Below are 20,043 nucleotides of genomic sequence, written 5' to 3' on the forward strand. Positions count from 1 at the left end.
ATCCCCAGCCCCATGAATAATAGTTTGATATTGACTAATTTGGTAGTTGAAGCAACTTGATAAAACTTCCACAAATGATAAGAATCGACCGTTATATTTTGGATCTGGGGTCTCCAAGCCCTGTGTGTTAAGCACTTGGTTCCTGGCTCAGCACTTTTGGGAGGTGGTGGCAACTCTAAGAGGTGGAGCTAGGGGTGGGATCTTAGGCTGCCATGGGTGTACCCTTGAAGGGCACTGAGGATTTGGGTTACTTCCTCTTTCTCTCTTCCGCATCTTGGCCATGGGGTGAGCAGTTTTGCTCTGCCACATATTCCTGCCACGATGTGCTGCCACAGTGCCAAAACACATCCATCTCATCATGGACTGAAACCTCCAAAACTATGAGCCCAAACGAACCTTTATCTTTATAAGTTAATTACCACAGGTATTTGTTACAGTGGCAGAAAGCTAACATACAGCTTTAACTTCAGAATTATAAGTGCTAGGAAAAGAAAAGCCTCCTCAGGGGGAGATGGAGTCCAAATCTCAATTACAAAGAGATACTTGCATAAAAATCTGAGAGATATTTACCCATCCTATGTGACTACAACCAAAATCTTCACTGCAACCAACTCTGAGAAAAATTTTCCCCACTCACTCCTCTACTTCTGCTGGAAAATTATTTAGCTATTAAAAGAAAAAAACATTACCTTGGTTGTTTACATTGTAGTTTATTTGCTTGAAAACTCAGCCCATTTCCTTGAGATAGTAGAATATGACCATAAAGTACAGATAAACATTGCCAATGAACCAGAGTTTGGAAAATGCTGGTAAAAGTAATAAATTACAAATTTCCAACTTTATAGTTACAATCTTGGAATAATCACATAATGGATTTTAAAGGTACTGCTTGGTCTAAATCTAGAAATTATCTTTTAATCCTTTATTAAAATCTTTCATTTTTATTTAAATCTCATGGTAGAATTTTGTCTTTTCTACATTTTGATCACTTTGGTTTATAGTATTTTTGCCTGCTTATTACACTTTAGCACGTTATAAAACTGAGGACACATTCTAAATTATATTTGCACTTACCCATGCTTTCCATATTTACTGGTTCCTCTTCTTCATTAGCTAAAATAAAATAAAATTATATCAAATTTCCATTTATAAATCAAATATATCTCAGCCTATTACAATTTTTATTAGACCTCAAAATATAAAACACAAGTACAAATATACAGTGAAGACTTAAACTAGTTTAGGATTATATGCAAATAACTGTCTTCCCAGAGAGTCATCAGTGAGATATTTGCAATGACATTTGTTATATGGCATTAACTGATATTGTAATGAAATAAATCAGAAGTAAAAAATAAATCCTCCAGTACTTAATCCTGCATATGCCTGGCTTTATGACAGCAAACATATTATATTTTATTTGATATAAAAACAATAATCATTTTCACTGTGGGTATAATGAAATATAATCCTACCAGGCAATACTGGTTTTCGTTTCTTTTTGCCAGGTGTTGGCTTCTTCCGTCTGCTCTGTGGGGATTTTGGAGCCATGGCTCTGGCTTAATCTATAGAAACAGATAACATCATCAGCAAATTCTGGTTCACCGTTTCAGCTATTAAACATTATCTGTGGTGAACATAACAGGTATTCTGTGACCAAAGTTTCAGATAAGAGCAGGTTCCAGAGAACCATTCAACCAAAGGAAAAGATGGCCACTGGCCACAGCTTGAGTACAGCCTTGGGAGCACAAGAAAGGGCTCTGGGTTCCCACCTCTCACTCTAGTTTCCATCTCAGTTGGGCGCTTTGTGCTGCCTTGTGCTGGGCTCCCAAAGTGCCCTAGCCATGAAGAGAAGTTTAAAGTCTTCCAGGAGAGGCAGGCCCACAAAGTACTTTCCCGTACACAGTTTCTAAATTAACACAGTTTAAACCAGACTTTTGTCTTCTCACATGTGCATGTAAACACTATATACTTGTGCTTTGCTTGTGCTGTCACAGGAAGCCTCTGAAAGTATCCTATGGAATTGTCATTTTCAACAGGATAGAACACTAGCCAAGGCTGTCACCATGGCAGCAAGTCCTCCTGTTCCCCAGGATGCCCACCTCTGCCCCATACTCTTTATGGATAGGAGGGTGATTTCAGGAGTTTCACCAGCAAGGATTTAAAAACAGGCCCTGCCTTTTGCTTGCTAGGTGATACTGGACCAATTATTATCTCCTCAGCCTCAGTTTATTCATCTGTTTAGTGGGGATAATAATAAAATCTGCCTTCACAAGATGATTGTGAAAACCTAATAGGATTAATAAAAAATTCACAAAACTAAGTCACTTTAGACTGGCTTGCTTCATTTCAATAAATCACACAGATTCCTTGTTCTGTCCTGGTCTCTTGAGAGATATTTTGAAATATCAGAAGTTTAAATTTCTACCTAGTCTCTAGGTTGTGAAAGTTTGACCAAAGCATGAATGTCTGGGTGCTTGCCTGGAAATATTTTTCTCTTCAGGATTTTTCCCACATGTGTCTGTAAAAGGTGACAGTCACGACTCAGAGTTGCAGAGAGCGTCCCATGAGCCAGCTACAGCTCTAATGGCACTTTGCATGTGTTTATAGCTTCATCTTAACTGCAGTTTTGTTCACTATTATCATTACGCCATCTTATAATGAGAAAACAGAGGCCCTGAGAGGTCAGGTGGCTTTGCTGAGGGGACACAGAGAGACTTTGGGCCACACTTTAACCTCTGCCCCTGCCTGTTCTTCAAATTCAGGGAATCCTGCTGTATTTTATTATAATCAAAACTACTTAAAATTGTGGTGATTGTCTAGACAGGCATAATTTATGACTGAATCAACATTGCATGGCTCTGACCATTTAGACATTTCTGCTTTCAAAATATTCTGCAATGAGTGGCTGTTTTTCAGACTAAGTGTCTTCTATCCCACTTTCAATTCTCAGCATAATTTCAAAATATTAGCCCTAATCCTCTCCTTGGACAATTCCTTATCAACATACCCCTCTCCACTTTCTAGTTCAGCTACATTTGGCTTAAAAATAGAACATCACTGTAAATACCACCTAGCCTCACTATACCCACCCGTGCACACAAACACACAGAGCACTACCATATCCTCCTCATTCCACATATTTTTATTGACTAGGATGCACCAGAGACTATCCTAGTGTTAGGGCAACAACAATGAACAAAATAGACAAAAATAGTGATTATCCTTATAAAGCTGATGTGGGGGGGCAGGCAATAAACAGAAAAAGGAGTAACAATTAGTAGTTAGATATTTAGATGCTAAGAAAGAATAAAGTAGGCAGAGGAGAGGAAATGAAGGCTGCGATTTTATACTGAATGATAGAAGTACTGTAAATGACGTTAGGACAAAGACCTTAGAGGATGGAGAAGTCAGAAATGCAGACATCTGGGGAAAGCAGAGTTTCTAGATAGAGGGAAGTGTAAGTATAAAGTGTCAGGGCTAGACGCGTGCTGGGAAGGTCATGATGGCGAGAGCGGACAAACAACGTGAAGACTAGAAATGAAGGTGGTCTGAGAGGTGATCAGGATATATTAGTCAGCTTTGTTGCAGTAACAAATGGCCCTGAAATCTCAGTCTCGTACATTGGTTTCTTCTCAAGCATTGTTTTACAGCTGTGGAAGAGCTGCTGCAAGTGCTTTTATTCCAGAGCCCAGGCCAAAGCAGTGGCCTTGACTTGACATACACCACTTTCATGCAGAGGAAAAATCAAGGGACAAAAGGAACCGCATGATGCTTGCTAAGTTTTCTCCTTGGCATCCATTCGCTGTTCCTTCAATTCACATTCCATTGGTTCAAGCACATACCAGGTAATCCTGAGATGGAGGAAGAATACTCTGTCTTCTTAGCAAGGGCTGGGAATGTATGACTTTCTTACAGGGAAGGAGTAATAATTGAGAGTAACATAGTTGGGAACAATTATACAATATATCAGCAGGTCATATATAAGGACTTTGGCTTTTACTCTGAATGAGGTGGGGAGCTGGGGAATAGTTTTGAGCTGAGGAGCTGATTTACAAAACCTGACTCAGTGTATATATGTGTACATGTGTTTATGAGTTACTGGGGGTTGAACCTGTGACTTACACTGAGCTACATTCCCATCCTTTTATTTTTTATTTTCAGACGAGATCTCTTAAGTTGTATAGGCTGGCCTCAAACTTGCAATGCTCCTGCTTTAGCCTCCTGTGTAGCTGAGATTACAGGCATGTGCCACCACACCTGACCTGACACACGTTTTAATGATTGGTAGGTGCACTAGGTTGAGACAAGACTGCAGAAAAATAAGGGTTGAAGGGGCCGGGGATCTAGCTCAGTGGAGGAAGCGCCTGCCTGCAAGTGTGAGGTCATGAGTTTGATCCCCAGTCCCAGAAAGAAAGAATGGGAGAAAGGAAGGGAGGAAGGGAGGAAGGAAGGAAGGGAGGAAGGAAGAAAGGAAGAAGAGGGCTGAAGCAAGGATTCAATGAAGAGCCATTCAATAACCTGTAGGAGAGATGATGGCAAATGAGATCAGGAAGTGCCAGTGGGCGGAAAAAGTGGAGCTGGGCATGGTGGTGCATGTCCATAGCCCCAGCTATTCACAGGCTGAGACAGGAGGACTGCTTGAAATTAGGAGTTTAGATACGGTCTGGACAGTGAGACACTGTCTCTTTAAAATATGATGGATTCAAGATACAGAGCTTTGCTGTTGCTGTTGACTTAAAGAACTCAAGGATGACTTCAGTAAATTTTGCCTAAGGAATGGAAAGCATGCAGTAGATATTAATTGCTCTGTGGTCCTATGGGAAAATGGTATTTGAAAGGGATTCTGTGATCTATGAAGATGGCAATTGTGTTTTCACTTCCATTGACATAACTTTCCTATAAATGGCACAGTGGACACGCTAAAAACTTGTTTTTCTAAAGTTGAACAAATGACTATCTAGTTTTCTATTGCCTTCTGCCATTTGTTGTGAACTTCCAATCTAAACAAAAAGCTTTTTGTCTAATGGTCCATGGAATTATTTTCAAAGTCTGTATGAGTAGAATTGGGCTCTTCTTGGGTACTATATGCTAACCTCCCTTTCTTTCGCCCTCTTCCAGTTATAAAGGCACCTGTGATTACATTGGATTCACCTAGAAAATCCAGTAAAATCTTATTTTGTCATCAGCTGATTAGCAACTTTAATTCCATCTGCAATCCTAATCCTTTTAGCTATGTACAGCAACAGATTCACAGGTTTCAGTGATCAAGAGGTGCTACTTCAGGATTAAACTGGAGTGTAGGTATCAGTTTAACACAGTCATTCCCTGCAACACTCTAGGTCAACATATCTGCATTTCTTTTCAAATGCAGCTAGTAAATGATCTGTGGGTAATTTGATTGAGCTTCCTATTTTGAGGGAGATACAAAGTAAAATTTCTAGCAGTAAATCAGGCTACAAAATTGAAGCCAGCATTATAAATGCATGCCGTATTATGGGAACAGTTAATAATTTTCATAAATACGAATTAACTTTTTCATCTAAATTATTGACTCATAATCAAGAGCAAAGAAGCAGTAGGTTGTGCTGCAGGCTTTCAGAGGGTCTAAGCCTTCTTAATTAAACTGCATGGTTTCTTCGTTGCTAGGCATTGTAAACAGAAGTTTCATTGCTGGGGATAGACCAGTGACAACCATCTCAACTGAAAAGAAAATAATTATTTTGAAAATAGTTACTTTGATTGCATTTGTGTGTTATGAAAATTTTCAAAGTTTTTTTCTAGTAAATGCACATAAAAATTCTGTCACTCTTATGTCTAGAAAGTGAATCATTTTTAATTAGAGATATCAAATCAAATGAATAATATAGTCTGTATAATTTCAATAAGTACATTTTTTCAAGGCTTATTTTTATTCAGATTTTTATTTTTAAATGCAAATATTAAATAAAAAATGTTTTCAAATTGCATTAGGGCTTATTGAAAGTTTTTTTCAGAACATTAATTGCATTTTTTACAGAAAACATGATATATTTTCCAATTTAATTAATTATGAAAAGTTTTCAATACTAGAAATTACTTTGTTAACATTACCCTGAAATGCTCACATTTTTCCTGTTCCCAACTAAAATCATTTTGTACTTAGTACGAGTAACAACAGATATTTTATCTATTCTTAAACAGTTATGTTCAGTGACTTTGTGTTATGATTATTTTTAAAGCAATAGAGCTGATCAGTTTTCAAAACCAATTGTTGAAGGCAATCCTTAGAAATGTGTGAGCATTCAGCCCAAAGTCCCTGTGAGTCTGTATCAGGAAACCAATGAGTCCGTGATGGAAGCCTGGAGTCTATACTGGAAGCCAGGAGATGAAGTCCAAGTTGAAGGTTAAGACTGGAGCTCCTCTGGACAAACAAGAGCAGATCCATCCTTCCTCATTTCCGCTTTATACCATACAAGCAATGAGCCACCCTAGGGTGGACTATCCACACTGTAGGGTGTGGAATTGCTGAGTCAGTTTAGTTGAGCTTCTCCTACTCAAGTAGACACAATCAAGCAACCATCATATTTTAGAGGCTGACAATTTGGGCTACTGTTTAGTCATCCCTATAGAACTTCAAAATCTGTGAAGTCCTCTATTGGCTCTGCCGAGCACTGTGTTCCAAGCTATTCACAACCTGGTTTCAGGTTAACTCTCCAGACCTGTCCGTGACTTTCTTATGATGCTGCTAATAGCTGCTTAGCTTCAGCTAGTGTAGCTGAAGGAACAAGTGATACAAATTGTACCCAGCATCCACAGTGTCTAAACAGTTATTAATTTCCTCTTTCCTCCTTGTTAGTGTGATGCACTCAGCCTTTGGCATGCTCCCATTTGCGGTAAAGTGTATGTGTGGCTTGCTCCAGTCACGAGATCTTTTTTTTTTTTTTTTGGTACCGAGGGTCAAACTCATGACCTCGCACTTGCCAGGCAAGTGCTTGTGCCACTGAGCTAAATCCTTGGCCAGTCACGAGATCTTGATTCTAAAAAGATCTGTAGCAATTGGCATCTTTTCTTCACTGAGGATCTTCCTTAGAAAATCATTTATTTCTTTCTCAATTATTTGACTTTGTCAAAGTGGTTATCATTCTTTTCTCATTCTAAAGTACTTATAAACTCACTATAGTTGCCTCCTTTTTTTTTTTTTTTTTAAAGAAAACAGATATTTAGAAAAAAAGACAAGGCTAACATCCCGGGCATCTGATAAACACGTCTTCAAGAATGTCTTCTTCTTGGTAAATCTTTACTAAGACCCTGATTAGCTTTCAGGGTTCTCTTGGGCCCTCCAGCTGTCTTCTGAGAAGCACAAAACATCCACCCCTCAGAGATAACCATTCCTAAACTTTCCTACAAGTCTACCACTCTTGCTCCCCCCATTCTGTATCTACCCCACTATTCTACTTCCAAAGCTGGATAGTTACTCATTTACACAGATACTGTCCCATCACTCTTCCCTTTGAAATGTCTCTTTCAGCCTTTTAATCCCATAGCTTCCTCTAGTTCAGGCCTCTATCACGTCCTTCCAGACCAGAGCTCCTAATCCATTTGGTGGCATAAATCACTGTGATAGCCTGGTAAAGCCCACACATTAAATAAAAATGAAAGATTATATCAGAGTATATTGAAACAGTTATTAAAATATTTTGAATCTATCATGTATTAATTTACGTGCTTTCTTATCAACACATTGAATCATAAGATCTAGCAGTAGTTCTAATAACTACCCTACTCTTGAAGTATCAATGTGCGTAAATGATATGTCTGCAATATTTGTAACTTAATAAAAAGAGCTATAATTTCTCTTGGTAAGTACATCATAGCTCCAGCTAATGTTTCTGTAGTTTGTTATCCAAAGCATACATTTAATTCAGCAGTTATTGAAAATAAAAATGTACATATATATTTTAAATCTGCATATTCCACTCTTCTACATTCTGACCTAAATCATGGCACTTAACTGGCCTCTTTGCCTGTGTGCTCATTGAAACAATCACACAGTCTGCCTGAAAATGCAAATCTTACTAAGCTACTTCCCTGTGTAACACCTTTTTTGGGTGGTAATGCTAGGAATTAAACTCAGGGCCTTCATACTGAGCTACACTGCCAGCCCTTTATATATTTTTATTTTAGCAAAGTCTTGATGTATCACTAAGTTGCCTAAAATGCTCAAACTTGAATTTTCCTGTATCAGCCTCCTAGAGTGCTGGGATTACAAGTGTGTGCCACCAAGCCTGGGTCTGTGTAATGACTATTGTGAGTCCATATTGTCCATAGCAGTATGCTCTTCCAATATTATAAAATTAGAGCTTATTTAAAATGTAAATATCTTGAGTCTCCTTCTATTTTTCAGCTTTACCTGAGCTTGAGACCCTGCATTTTTATTAGCATTACGAGGCACTCCTGCACTAGTGTTCTGTACAAGACTTTGTAGAAGAGGGTAGAGTCACAGCCAGCCTCATCCCACCTATCTTTCCCATTCTAGTTCATTCTTACTGGGTTACCATTCACGCTCAAATGCTTCCAGTACTTTGCCACCTTCCTTTGGAGAATAACATTCCCTCTAGCATATTTTGCTTCTCCTTTCATATCTTGCATGTATTTATCTGCTTAAATTTTACTCACAGTTCAAGGCTTAATTCAAATATGACCTCTTAGTAGCCTCCCTGTCTGTTTCAAGCTGAAACAATGTTACTCTCCCCAACTTATTCTAACCACACTATGTGTGGTTAATTATGTCAGACTTTCCTCAAGACAGAGTGCCTCAAATGCAGAACTGCCTGGGAGATTGCTATGAATTTATTTAGCATTCAGCATACATGAAGAAACAGATAGGATGGACTGATTGGCAATTAGGTTCAAGGTAAACTAATCATTAGAAGAATTAGATAAGAGACTTACTTTCAAAGTGTTCATGTTCCCCATTCCTCTTTCTATCTTCCAGCCCTTTCTCAAAAGTCCTGAAATTGTCTCTCTGCTTCATCCCACATTAATCTTTCTTGATTCCCTCCACACTGATGAATAACCAGGATCACATTATTTTCATATTCATTCATTCATTCATTCATTCATTCATGATTTAGTGAGCTCCCACTGTGTGCCAGGTAATGTGAAAATCCCTGAAGCTGTACAACCTGTAAACAAGGCAATACTACTTTCCACATTCTTAGACTGTCGTTAACTGCTTTCTCATTGCTATTCTTGTCTCCTTAGCTAGACTAGAAGCGCTTTGAAAGCAGTAGAAGTATTACATATTTTTGTAGTCTTGTTAGCAACTAGCACATCCCATAAAGTTTCCAAACGCCCTCGAAAGAGGGAATAAAACACTTTTTTCTACTCCTTCTTTCACTTTCAGAGCTGACCTTACCTCATATAGTATTACGAATGTGAAGAGAAAGGAGCCTCGGCAGTACTCTGGAGAAACGTTCCTTTGAGAGCTAGAGATGGGAGTTTGAGTCTCAGAAAAACAAACTCCCAACAGCACAAACGCGTCTCCTGGGCGTTGCTAGGACGCATTGGTTGCTAAGAGAAAAGAGGCAGGTCCTTTGCTGAGATTGACAAATCATTCCCACCAATACAGTGTCCATTGCCTAATAGTCTCTTTTAGAACAGGCTGTGATTGGTTACTATGATGTGACGTCACGAAACAAACCTGGCGAAGGCTGCGTTGTAGGCAAGGGAATCGTTTTTGTTTTTTTTTGGCAAGGAAAGAGTTTTAACAAGTTAGTTATATAAAGGTAGTGACCCAGTGACAGTTTTGGTCCATAAAGCCCTAAGGGTAGCTGCCCTCCAACCCGCAGCAGCGAGTTGGAACCGTTCTAGGAACCCGCCCTGAAATTCGGGTGTGCAGAGGAAATTGAGTCCCGGGGCATGGTGGACGTCCTAGAACTGTCTTAATTTTCCGATTGTCAAAGTAACTTGTGTAGGGCGCTTGACTCAAGCTGGAAGTATGCATCTCAGAGGGAAAAGTCTGAATCCCTGGGTAACTCTGAGGATCATTTTATGATTGTGGGTTCTAGGGGACTCACAGCGAGAAACTCCTCTCTCAACAGTTTTCTTTTTTTTTTTTTTAAACGTAATTATCACTGCCTGGTTTATAACGTGGGAGAGTTTAATAAAGCAGTGCCATAATTGGTCTAAATTAATTCTTTAGATCAATTTTAATAAAATATTTAATTGAAAAAGACATAGATTTATAACACATGACTTAATCCTAAATGAAATTACAATTTTATGTAATTATATTGACTTTTCTCAAATTTCTGAAGAGTTTGTAAAAGCAAAATATATTTTACTGTAGAAATCATAAAAAAGAAAAAAATGTCCTAGGTAGAAGTCTTGCATAAAGGTTACGACAATCTTTTCCTGTGCTCTCCATTTACTCTGTGGTACTGAGAGATTGATTTGTCTCCTAATCTTGGCCCCTTAGTCATTTTATTCTTTGTGCTCTGTTAGTGGCACCATATCTATACTTTAGCTTCACGCATCACCTCTAAAGACATCAGTGACTTTTGTGTCTCAGCCTAATGCATCTCTTAAGTTGCAGACCTGAATTTCCACAAGCCTTTGGATCTTTCTCACTATCTGTCCTATTTAGATCTTGGTGCTAAATACTAATAAAACTAATACTAATAAAACAAATTGAATGAATTAGAGAATGGAGGAATTACTGTCCTACAGGAATCACAGGCTAGCAGGATCAAAGTCAAATCATCATGTTTCAGATATTTTTCAGTTATCTTTCAGAAATATTTTTCTCTTTTTTTTCCTATCTTATTTTCTATCAGTTAGCAAAACTAGAAATTTGAGCCATTCCTGACTCTTCTTTTACTGTTAAGTCAACATATTGCTAAATCTTATCATTCATCTTTGCTAAGTATCTACTAATACACCCCTGTCTATCTCTCCTTCATATATGTTTTATTTCTCACCTAGATGGTAGCAACAGCACCATGTTCTATTTTTCTCTCCTTTAATTTATTTGCTAAGTTGCCATGGAATATTCTAAATCAGGGATTCAACCCTGTCATCACCCTGTTTAAACATCCTCAATCTGGCATATGAAACCCTGTCATGAACAGTCATGAACAGTACTTGAAAGACAGCTAGAAGATAATGAGTTACTTTTATGACTTCATTTTCGGTCTCTTCTTAGGGTCATCATGTTAGGTCCAATGTTTATTAATTGCAGGCCTGGGAGAGCTGAATGGCCTGAAACTTCAGGGGGCCATAGATTGGTGGTAGATTGATGGTAAGAGGAGTTACAGCATGCAACAGGTTTCCACCACTGAAGTCTACTTTTTTTTTTTAAGGAATCCATGAGGTTTTTGAATTATGCTGCACAATCTATTCATATTTATTATAATTTTTAAAAATGCCTAAGATCACTACTAGCTAAACTGACATAAAATTAAATGAATACAAAGATATATCAGGCAACTGTGACGTGCTCATCCCTTGGTTATCTATAGCTCCTAACATATGCTTTTCAGGTCCAGGAGTTTGTGGGTCCCAAGTGGAAACGAAGGCTCTGGTTACACAGGGTTTCTGATAGGACCCCAAATATACCATACTTATTCACACCTACACATCTGCTCAGCCTGTGGCCTCTACTGCCACCTCCACTTTAACATGTGATACCTTTTTTCATCTTTATTATCTGATAAACTATTCCTTTATTTGTCAGGTCTCAAATGTTACCATCCCTGAAAAGCCAGACAAGTACTCAATAGAACTAGTCACTCTTTCTTCTGTTTTTCTGTCCAGGTAAGGATTACATTGTGTAGCAATCGCTTGTTTACATGGGTGTCTCCCCTTATAGATTTTAGGGCTGGAATAGCCTTGTTTTTTTTTACATCTCCAATAACAGCATCTGATATATTTAATCAAATGTATGTTTAAGTATTTGACTGACTATTATTATAATCAAACTAGAAGATAACTAAAGCTTCTTTGTGATTTTCCAAAGAATTTGTTTTTCCTAAAAAATTCATAAGCATCTGCAGTCAGATTTAAGGAAGTAAGGATGAAAACCTTGTGATTTGGATAAGACACCCAGGCCTTCTGTCGTCTTTTCTTTGAAAGATACCCTTAGGGGATGCACTTTTAGAGGAATGAGTCATAAGTCACAACAACAAAAAGTTAGAAATTAAGTGGTAAGCATTTAGTCATTTCTTCAAATTCATAATTGACTGGTCATCTGTTCTTTTGTGGGAGTGTTAGAAATGAAACATCACCATGGTAGAGGCAGGGAATGGTGACTAACTTTTGCCTAAAACTGAAGATATTTAAAAATTGGTTTTGGTTTAGTAAAGAAGTAAAGAGTCACGAGTTTGCAACTAAAAATACTTCTCTGATTATATAAGAACATTGTGATAAATTTCTGATTAGGTTTAGAGAAGATAATCTGATAAATTAGGTAGGAACTGGATTTCTATTAATTAGATACATAATTTAAGGAGGTGGCTCAGACACTAGGGATGGAGGAACTTGAACAGGAGTCTTTATACATTCTATTTGTCTTCATCAGTATGACAGGGAGGGATGAAAGGAAAGAAGTAGCCTTTTTTGACCTCTACCCTGCTGGAATTACTACATATTTTCCAAACTACTTGAGGGGAAATTATCACTGCCTAGTGCATGAGAAACTCAGGAGCATCACAGATGAATATTCATCTTCAGATATGAGAAAACTTGACAGGAAAGCCTGACCTGGGAACAAAGTTTTAGCTGTTAGATGAAAAGACCAGCAGTGACAATCCTGGGTGGGAGGGGAAGGACCTCGGTGAAAAAATGGAAACTCTGCAACCCTAAAGTGAAGGGAATGACTTTCTTTTTATTTCTTCAAAGAATGGCTTGCACCTACTAGGGACTAAGGAGGGCACAGCTTTACCTGGCTTAGAATTGCTGGTCCTTTCCATAAAAGCCCTCTAACTGAGCTGTAGGTTCTAAGCAGATGTCTCCAGAGCGAGCGATGCAGGAGCAGAGGAGGAAAAGACTGTGACCACGTGCTACAGGTTTGTCTCTGCTGGCACTCCCAGGAAGAGTTGGTAGTGGGAGAGCTGTGATAGGGAAGTGATAGAGCAAATGATACCAGCCATTTCAAGAGCCAGGGAATACCAGTGTAGGTATTTTTAAAGTAACAAAAACTGTATTTAAAGTAAGACAATTGTATCAAAACCTAAATGTCTCCCTTTCTGGATAAGTGGGATCAAACAAACTATTAACCTCTCTGTGTTTCAGTTTTATATCTGTAAAATTTGCGATGAGACGCTTTCCTCAAATAAGCCAGGAAAAGGTAGAAATCAGCACATGGCACCGTGGAAGCAAAACTCCAAAGGCACAAAACCTCATGGTAGTGGACTGTACACAGGGCATTCAGTTTCCACAGACAGCTTTTTACCTACCCAGAAACAAAAGAATTGATCCTTCTCTCAAGCAAGTAGGCAGCTTCAGATGTAAAATAAAAATCCACTTGGAATATTTCTGTACGTGAAGACTGCAAGTCTTTAGGTTCCATCAAAAGGCTGTGCTATAGTTAGGAGGGAGAGGGATAGAGGGTGGCGGGAGGGAAAAGGAGCTTTCAGTGGTACCAAGAGATCACCAGGCTGGCGGAGTTTACTGAAATGAAGACGTGTCCACTACACATTTGGTATACAAAACAGTGGGTTACCAAACAGCATATTTGGTATTGCCAATTTTTAAATTTTCAAAAACATATTAATATATAGAGATGTCAAGAAATCATCTCGAATGGTGTTCACTTAACTGCTTTAATCTGTCTCTGGGTATTATGGTATATGAGTTGGATATGTTGATTAGCTTGACTGGAGTAATCATTTCACAGTGTATATATATCAAAACATGACGATGCCTACCTTCAATATATTTGATTTTTTTCATAATTATATTCACTTTTTAAAAAAAGAAAAACATTTCCCAGGGAAATTCATGGAGGAGGAATACAAAAGGAATTCTGAGGTCTTTTGGGAGTGATGGAAGATTCAGCACTCCAGCTAAGGTGCATGGTTACTGATTGCTCCTTTTGCTGCTGCACAAGGCACTAGAATGATTTCCTCCTGTTTTTTTTTTTTTTTTTTTTTTTTTTTTTTTTTAACCGGTACCAGGGATCGAACTCACGACTGCCTGCTTGCAAGGCAGGCACTTATGCCACTGAGCTAAATCCCCAGCCCCTCCTCCTGTTTTTTAAAATGTTGACACTATTTCTCATGGGAGTTCGGTTTAAAAAATATTTGCATTAAAGTATTATTTATCTTGGGGAAAATAGGCAATACTCCTATTTCTGAGGTTAAATTATATTTTCCAAATTGCATTTGAGAATTGCGTGCACCAGTAATATCCCTTGGGTATTTAGCTTGCCTAGAACACTTGGGATTCAAATTAAGGAGTAGCATAAAATTCGTGTAAGCCACGGCAACCGAACATAATCCCATTTATAAACTGTCCACGCAAAGTGATCCAGTATTTGAAAAATAAGGGGTTTTGAAAAGGGCTTGATACTCTGAATACAATTTCTGAAATATTCTGTTAGGGAAATTCATTGACTTTTAAAATATCCTGAATCAAAAATAATAAAAATAAATAAGTTAAAACAAATTCTCAACGAGTGTAATTAAAATTAACCAAAGTTCCTGGTCTATTCCTGATAAGGAGTATGTTGTTTAATTTTTTTTTTTAAAGAGAAGAATTCATTTTTTAAAAATGGGGCAAAGTCCACTTCAAACGTTTTATTTCCGTCGCCCTTCGAAGAGCCTCCGGGGATTCATGTATCCAGGGTGCAGGACGAAGCAATCTAAAGCACAGCTCGGTCCTTTCATAGAACTTGTGTGGAGTGCGGCCCAGGGATGATAGGCGTCTGGAGCGAGGACCAGCGAGGGCAGGCGTCCTGGCTGGGTGTCTTGACTCCCACATCACCGTGGATACAAGCAGCAGAACGGCAGGCCGAGGCAAGCACTGAGCGCCCACGCGTGCAAGCGCAGTTGCATCCAACAGCGGGATCAGCGCGGGGGCGGTGGCCCGGGCCCGTGGGAGCTGGAACCACGAGCCACGCGTTCATCCGACCGCGGCTCCGAGACAATCTCAGAAATCTGAGCAGATTGTTTACTGCGCCCCGGGGCCGAGGGGTGGGGACGGGGAGGCCAGAGCTTGGGGCAGCGCCCCCCGTGGGCCCCGGGGAGGACAGCGAAGGCGTGGAGGCGCGGACGGCCGGGTCACGAGGTCCCGCGCAGGGGCGGGGGCGGCGGGCTCTCCTCGGGCGCGGGGCGGAGCGGAGCCGGGGCGGCTGCGGGAGCCGCTGCCCTTCCGAGCCCACGCCGGTCCCTGGCTGTGGGCGCCGGGCCGCAGGTGAGCTGCGCAGGGCGTCACCGGGCGTCAGGTGTCGCGGGAGCAGCGCCCAGCGGCGCGCAGGGAGGGAGCGCAATGTGGCGAGGCGCGGGTGACACACGCAGAGCAGGGGGTCCGGGTCCCCGCGCTTTGGCGCCGCGGAGCCCACGGGTGGGAGCCGGGTGCGAGATGCGCGAGCTGGGCGCAGCCTCGGTTCAGCCACCGGGCAGAGGTCAGTAGCGGCCGCGCGGCGGGAACCGGGCCCAGCAGGTGGCGAGGGGAGGGGGCGGCTCGGGCCGGTGGCGAGGACCCTGAGGGCGAGCGGGAAGCCACCCGGCCGGAGTCTGTGCCTGGGGAGGCCGGGGCGGGGCGCTCGGTGCGCTCCGGGCTCGGGGACGGTCTGGAAGTTGCTCGCCTGGCCACTCTGGACTCGGTGTCCCTTCTCAGAGGCTCGGGAAGGGCAGGTGGAATGGGATGCGCGTAAGGTCCCCGCGCTGGCGGAACCCAGGGACCAAAGCGCCAAGGGGCAGCGGGCCAACCCTGGGGATCCGCGCTGCGCAGATCCAGTCTCGATGCTGACAGAAAAAAGATGAATAAGAGAAAGAAAGAGAGGAGACACTGAGTTCTGGGTCTGCTGATCTGGTAAAGTGGGAAGGCGCTGCCAAGAAAGGAGGTTAAATTACTTGGGCGCCAATCGTGAGACCCTTAGTGTTTACAGATCGCCTAACTTTCTGCAGCTCAGCCCAGCTGCGGTGAAGAAGTAACGTCGCTATCAGTTCCGAGAGCCCTCGGGTAGATTCTAAACCGTGCCTTGGCACCTCCTGCCTTCTGGGTACGGTAGAGGCAAGGGACCGGGAGCTGCCAGTCTGCCTTCAGCAGCTGGGGGGGGGGGGTCCCGACAGTTTGCAGCTGGTGATAGGAGTGCATGCTGGAAAGGGCTTTTTATGACAGGGTCTGGCTGACAAAGTGTAGTGGTCAGTCGTTGTGAATGAAACGTCCTGCTTCTGGAACAGCTTGGTGCGATGTGCGGAATAAATTAATGATGGTTGGCTCATTTTCTCTTTAATCTTGTGGGATACTGTTACACGGTGTGTCGCTGGTTTGTTTAAAGTTTAATTTTTCTCGCTATCAAAATGGAAAGGGCCTTCTGTGACTTCGAATCCGTAATTGGCAAAATACCTTATTTACAACTTTATCATTATGTTGATATTTATATCCAAATTTTATCAACATTAAATCATCTTCATTTTGATCCCATGGCGAAAGTCTGCGTCAATATTAGCTAAAATAGTTTACCTTTTTAAAGGAGGTTATAAAGTGTTCTTGAAAATCCCAAGGCATTATTTTTTGTCACATTTTTTGTCTTTACATAAGACATACCATATGGACTTTTTAACACACAAACATGAACCACATTCGAATGAGTTCTAATTATTTCACTTTTAAGACACCATATATGCCCTAGCTAAATATGTTTTATGCTTTATCTTCTCAGAAATATTTTTATTCATCTTTTCATTAATCAGAAGGTTAAACATTTTCCCCACGGCTAGTTTTTATAGCCCATATCTACCTTTGTTAGGTTTGCTAAGAAGTTGGAGTCCAAATCAAACATGAGTTTCTAGACTTGGAAAGTGTGGTACCTAAGCAGTGACTAGTCAGATACTCTGTTAATGTAGGTAAACGTCTTCCCCTTTCACTGCCGAATAAAAGTTATTATAAAAATATCAAACTCAAGTCTGGCTTTCTATTAAATATAGAAACACTCTACTCTCCTGGTGGTTTGGGTTATTTTATTTTGAACAGGTTTCCATTGTGTCAGTGTTAGTCTCAAGGATAATCCAAGATAGGTTCCAGGCTCTGGAGTGACTTTCTGTCACTTTGAAAAAGTTTCACCATCCTTTTTCACAGAGGCAAAAGGTATCATAGATATCAAATGCCATGAAAAGTAAGATGTGCTCCATAAATGTAGGGCTTTCCATGAAAAGCACATACAACTGATGCAATTGGTAGGGACCTGGACTGCAATCCAGCACCTGCCTTTCCCTTGATAGATAGATGTTTCTATTCCCTCTGTCTCACACTGCAGGAAAAACTTTGCTGGCTGTTTTGAAAGCTGCTCTGTTTGTTGGGAATGGAGGGGAGTGAGGTCACCTGCTTAGTGCTAGACTCCAGGCAAGAGCTTTTGCACTTTTATTTAAGGCTCCCTACAAGAATTTGTGAGTAAACTGAGGGTTTAGCTCAGTAGCACAAGTGCTTGCCTGCCAAGCACAAGGTCACACGAGTTTGATCCCCAGTACAAAAAAAAAAATTATTTGTGGGTAAATATTACTTCCATCTTGCATGAAAAGAAATTGAGGCCTAGGGTCGCTGAGTGACTTTCATGTGGAACCAGAATTAAAAACAAAATGGGATCTCATTTTTAAAGACTTGCTATTACCATTAACTCAGTGTTATTAAACTTTTAAAAAAATAATCTGGTGAAAGTTTTATTTTTTCTCTAGAGAAGGGGCCATGCCCTCATATATGCAAGCTTTTGCATATAATTTCAGGGTCTGCCTACTCTCTGAAGTCCTTATCCAGGCTCCTAGTTGCTAATCTTTGCTCTACTTTTGTTACTCAGTGATGCAGAAATATTACACATAATCTTTTACTAATAGAAGCAGCCTGTGAATTTAGTAACCTTCACATAGATGAGAATTACTTAGTAACTGAAACAAAGAGAAAACATGATACCTTACATTTCACTTGATTCCGTGAATACCTGAAGTGCAATTTCGGAAAGCGGTGCTCATTTGACAGCAGCTCTTTTGTTTGGACCTCTTCTGGCACAATTCTGCGAGAGCAAACAATATGGGCTTGTTAAATTAGTGGGTATGATGGTTTTTTTTTTTTTTTCTTCCATAGAGATGGCAAACCCGGAGGCAATGATAAGTAGCTGTAGTTCTCACGAAGAGGAAAATCGCTACACTATTAACCAGACTGTGTGTCCCTCTGAGGAACTTCTATTAGAAGACCAGATGAGGAGAAAACTCAAGTTTTTTTTCATGAATCCTTGTGAGAAGTTCTGGGCCCGAGGCAGAAAACCATGGAAACTTGCCATACAAATTCTGAAAATTGCCACAGTGACCATCCAGGTAAGCAACTCTAAGCCAGTTTGGTTTAAAAACAAAGAGAACAATGGACAGGTTTTTTTTTTTTTTTTTTTTTAAACAACTTTCAACTGCTTGCATAGTGGAGAAACAAATAAATACAATACTAACCCTTCTCATTTGTGGAAGATTTTGCTTTTTTTTCCTTCTTACTTTATTCTTCCTCATCTTTCATTACATTGTAATTTTAGTCACATACTCTAATTAGTTTTCAGGAAAGGGAAATTTCCTTGGCTTCTTGCATTTTTTGGAGAAACTATATTTTGCAATTCTTCCCCATACTGGCTGTGATTTATTCTTACAAAACTGGATTTTCCTACTGGGAAGAGTCATAGCTCTTGTTAAAAGCAGAAAAACAAAAATAAAAGTTTCTAATGATGAAAATAGTTCTTAGGTTTACTTTTATTATTTTTGTAAAAAAAATGCACAAGTAAATAAGTGAGTATTAAAAGGGAATTTAAAAAATCCTAACATTACTAATCTGAATTGTTTATTGAGTATGAATGATTATGACTGGTAACAGCTAAGGCAACTGCTACAATCACAATAGATTAGTAGAATTCTTGCTTAAGTTTCTGACACTAGATTTTAAGGGAAATGAACTTTTGGGTGACTTCTGTTCCAGTACATTATTTCACTTAATTCTAACAATGCTCTTATCAGGTGGATGATAGCTTCTCTCATTTTATAGATGAGGAAGTTGATATTTATAATTTTTAAAGCTATAAAAGCTATATTTAAGCTTATATATAAAAGCTGATATATAAGCTATATTTATAATTTTTAAAGCTATAAAATTAAGACTTTGAAAGCCCATATCAACTAAATGGGAATTATTTTTACACAGAGTAACAATTGGTAGCACTAGAATGTGTATCATAGTAAATATTTTATAGATATCATCATGTTCAATTCTTCAAACAAATTGGATGTAGGTAGTGGTATCTCTGTTTCACAGACAAGAATACTGACATTTGGTGGTTTCCTTCATAGTCCGGAAGACCAGAGGATTGGAACTGACATTCAAATTCAAATTTACATCCTTTAGTCCTTATACTGTTAATTACTTTTTCATCTTTTGGGATGTTTACCTACTTTCATATGTTTACGAGGGCAGTCAAAAGAAAAATTGGCCAATAGTTTAAGCCTGTTGGCAATAAGCATGAAAAAGCTACTGAGGTAAGTTTTAAAAAGAATTTCCTAATTGTGATGTTTCCTTATTCTGTATCTGAGCAATCAAATAAATCACATAAAGGCAATCTTGATATTGAGCAAATGAGAGCAATTTAGATTACCTCTTTTCAGGAAGAAGGAATCTTTCTGAAATTGGAGATTTTTTGTGTTCACATGAGAGGAACCCTAGTAAAATTTTCCCTATTCTCTCTGACTGGCTCAGTCTCTCCTTCCTTCCTTCCTTCCTCTCTCTCTCTCTCTCTCTCTCTCTCTCTCTCTCTCCTTCTTTCTGGATGGGTTGTAGCATTTCTTTCAGCCACTCTTGCTCCTGTCTGTCTCAGCC

At 39.8% G+C, this 20,043-nt stretch overlaps 2 protein-coding genes across 6 annotated transcripts in view; one reads left to right on the top strand and one right to left on the bottom strand.

The window, feature by feature from the left end:
• Positions 1 to 9,536, bottom strand: part of Dnai3 (dynein axonemal intermediate chain 3) — a 50,069-nt gene extending 40,533 nt beyond the window's left edge. For both annotated transcript variants that reach the window (XM_023561289.2, XM_003478799.4), the window contains exons 1-3: positions 9,401 to 9,536; positions 1,476 to 1,565; positions 1,075 to 1,113 (exon numbers count right to left, since the gene is read on the bottom strand). In XM_023561289.2, coding sequence (XP_023417057.1) covers positions 1,075 to 1,113; positions 1,476 to 1,551 — 115 coding nt within the window. In that variant the 5' untranslated portion in view covers positions 1,552 to 1,565; positions 9,401 to 9,536. The remainder of the gene's footprint in view (positions 1 to 1,074; positions 1,114 to 1,475; positions 1,566 to 9,400) is intronic.
• Mcoln3 (mucolipin TRP cation channel 3) overlaps positions 1 to 20,043 on the top strand; it is a 61,376-nt gene that overhangs the window by 14,090 nt on the left and 27,243 nt on the right. The window contains exons 1-2 of one of the 4 annotated variants that reach the window (XM_063257491.1): positions 15,062 to 15,396; positions 18,283 to 18,512. In XM_063257491.1, the coding sequence (XP_063113561.1) occupies positions 18,285 to 18,512 (228 nt within the window). In that variant the 5' untranslated portion in view covers positions 15,062 to 15,396; positions 18,283 to 18,284. Of the gene's footprint in view, positions 1 to 15,061; positions 15,397 to 17,782; positions 18,513 to 20,043 lie in introns of those variants that run through there. The other 3 variants (XM_063257489.1, XM_063257498.1, XM_023561347.2) reach the window with 3 other exon arrangements.

This window comes from Cavia porcellus, unplaced genomic scaffold (assembly GCF_034190915.1).
Source record: "Cavia porcellus strain 051 isolate PalLab524CR breed Dunkin Hartley unplaced genomic scaffold, mCavPor4.1 scaffold_1, whole genome shotgun sequence".
Lineage (NCBI taxonomy): Eukaryota > Metazoa > Chordata > Mammalia > Rodentia > Caviidae > Cavia > Cavia porcellus.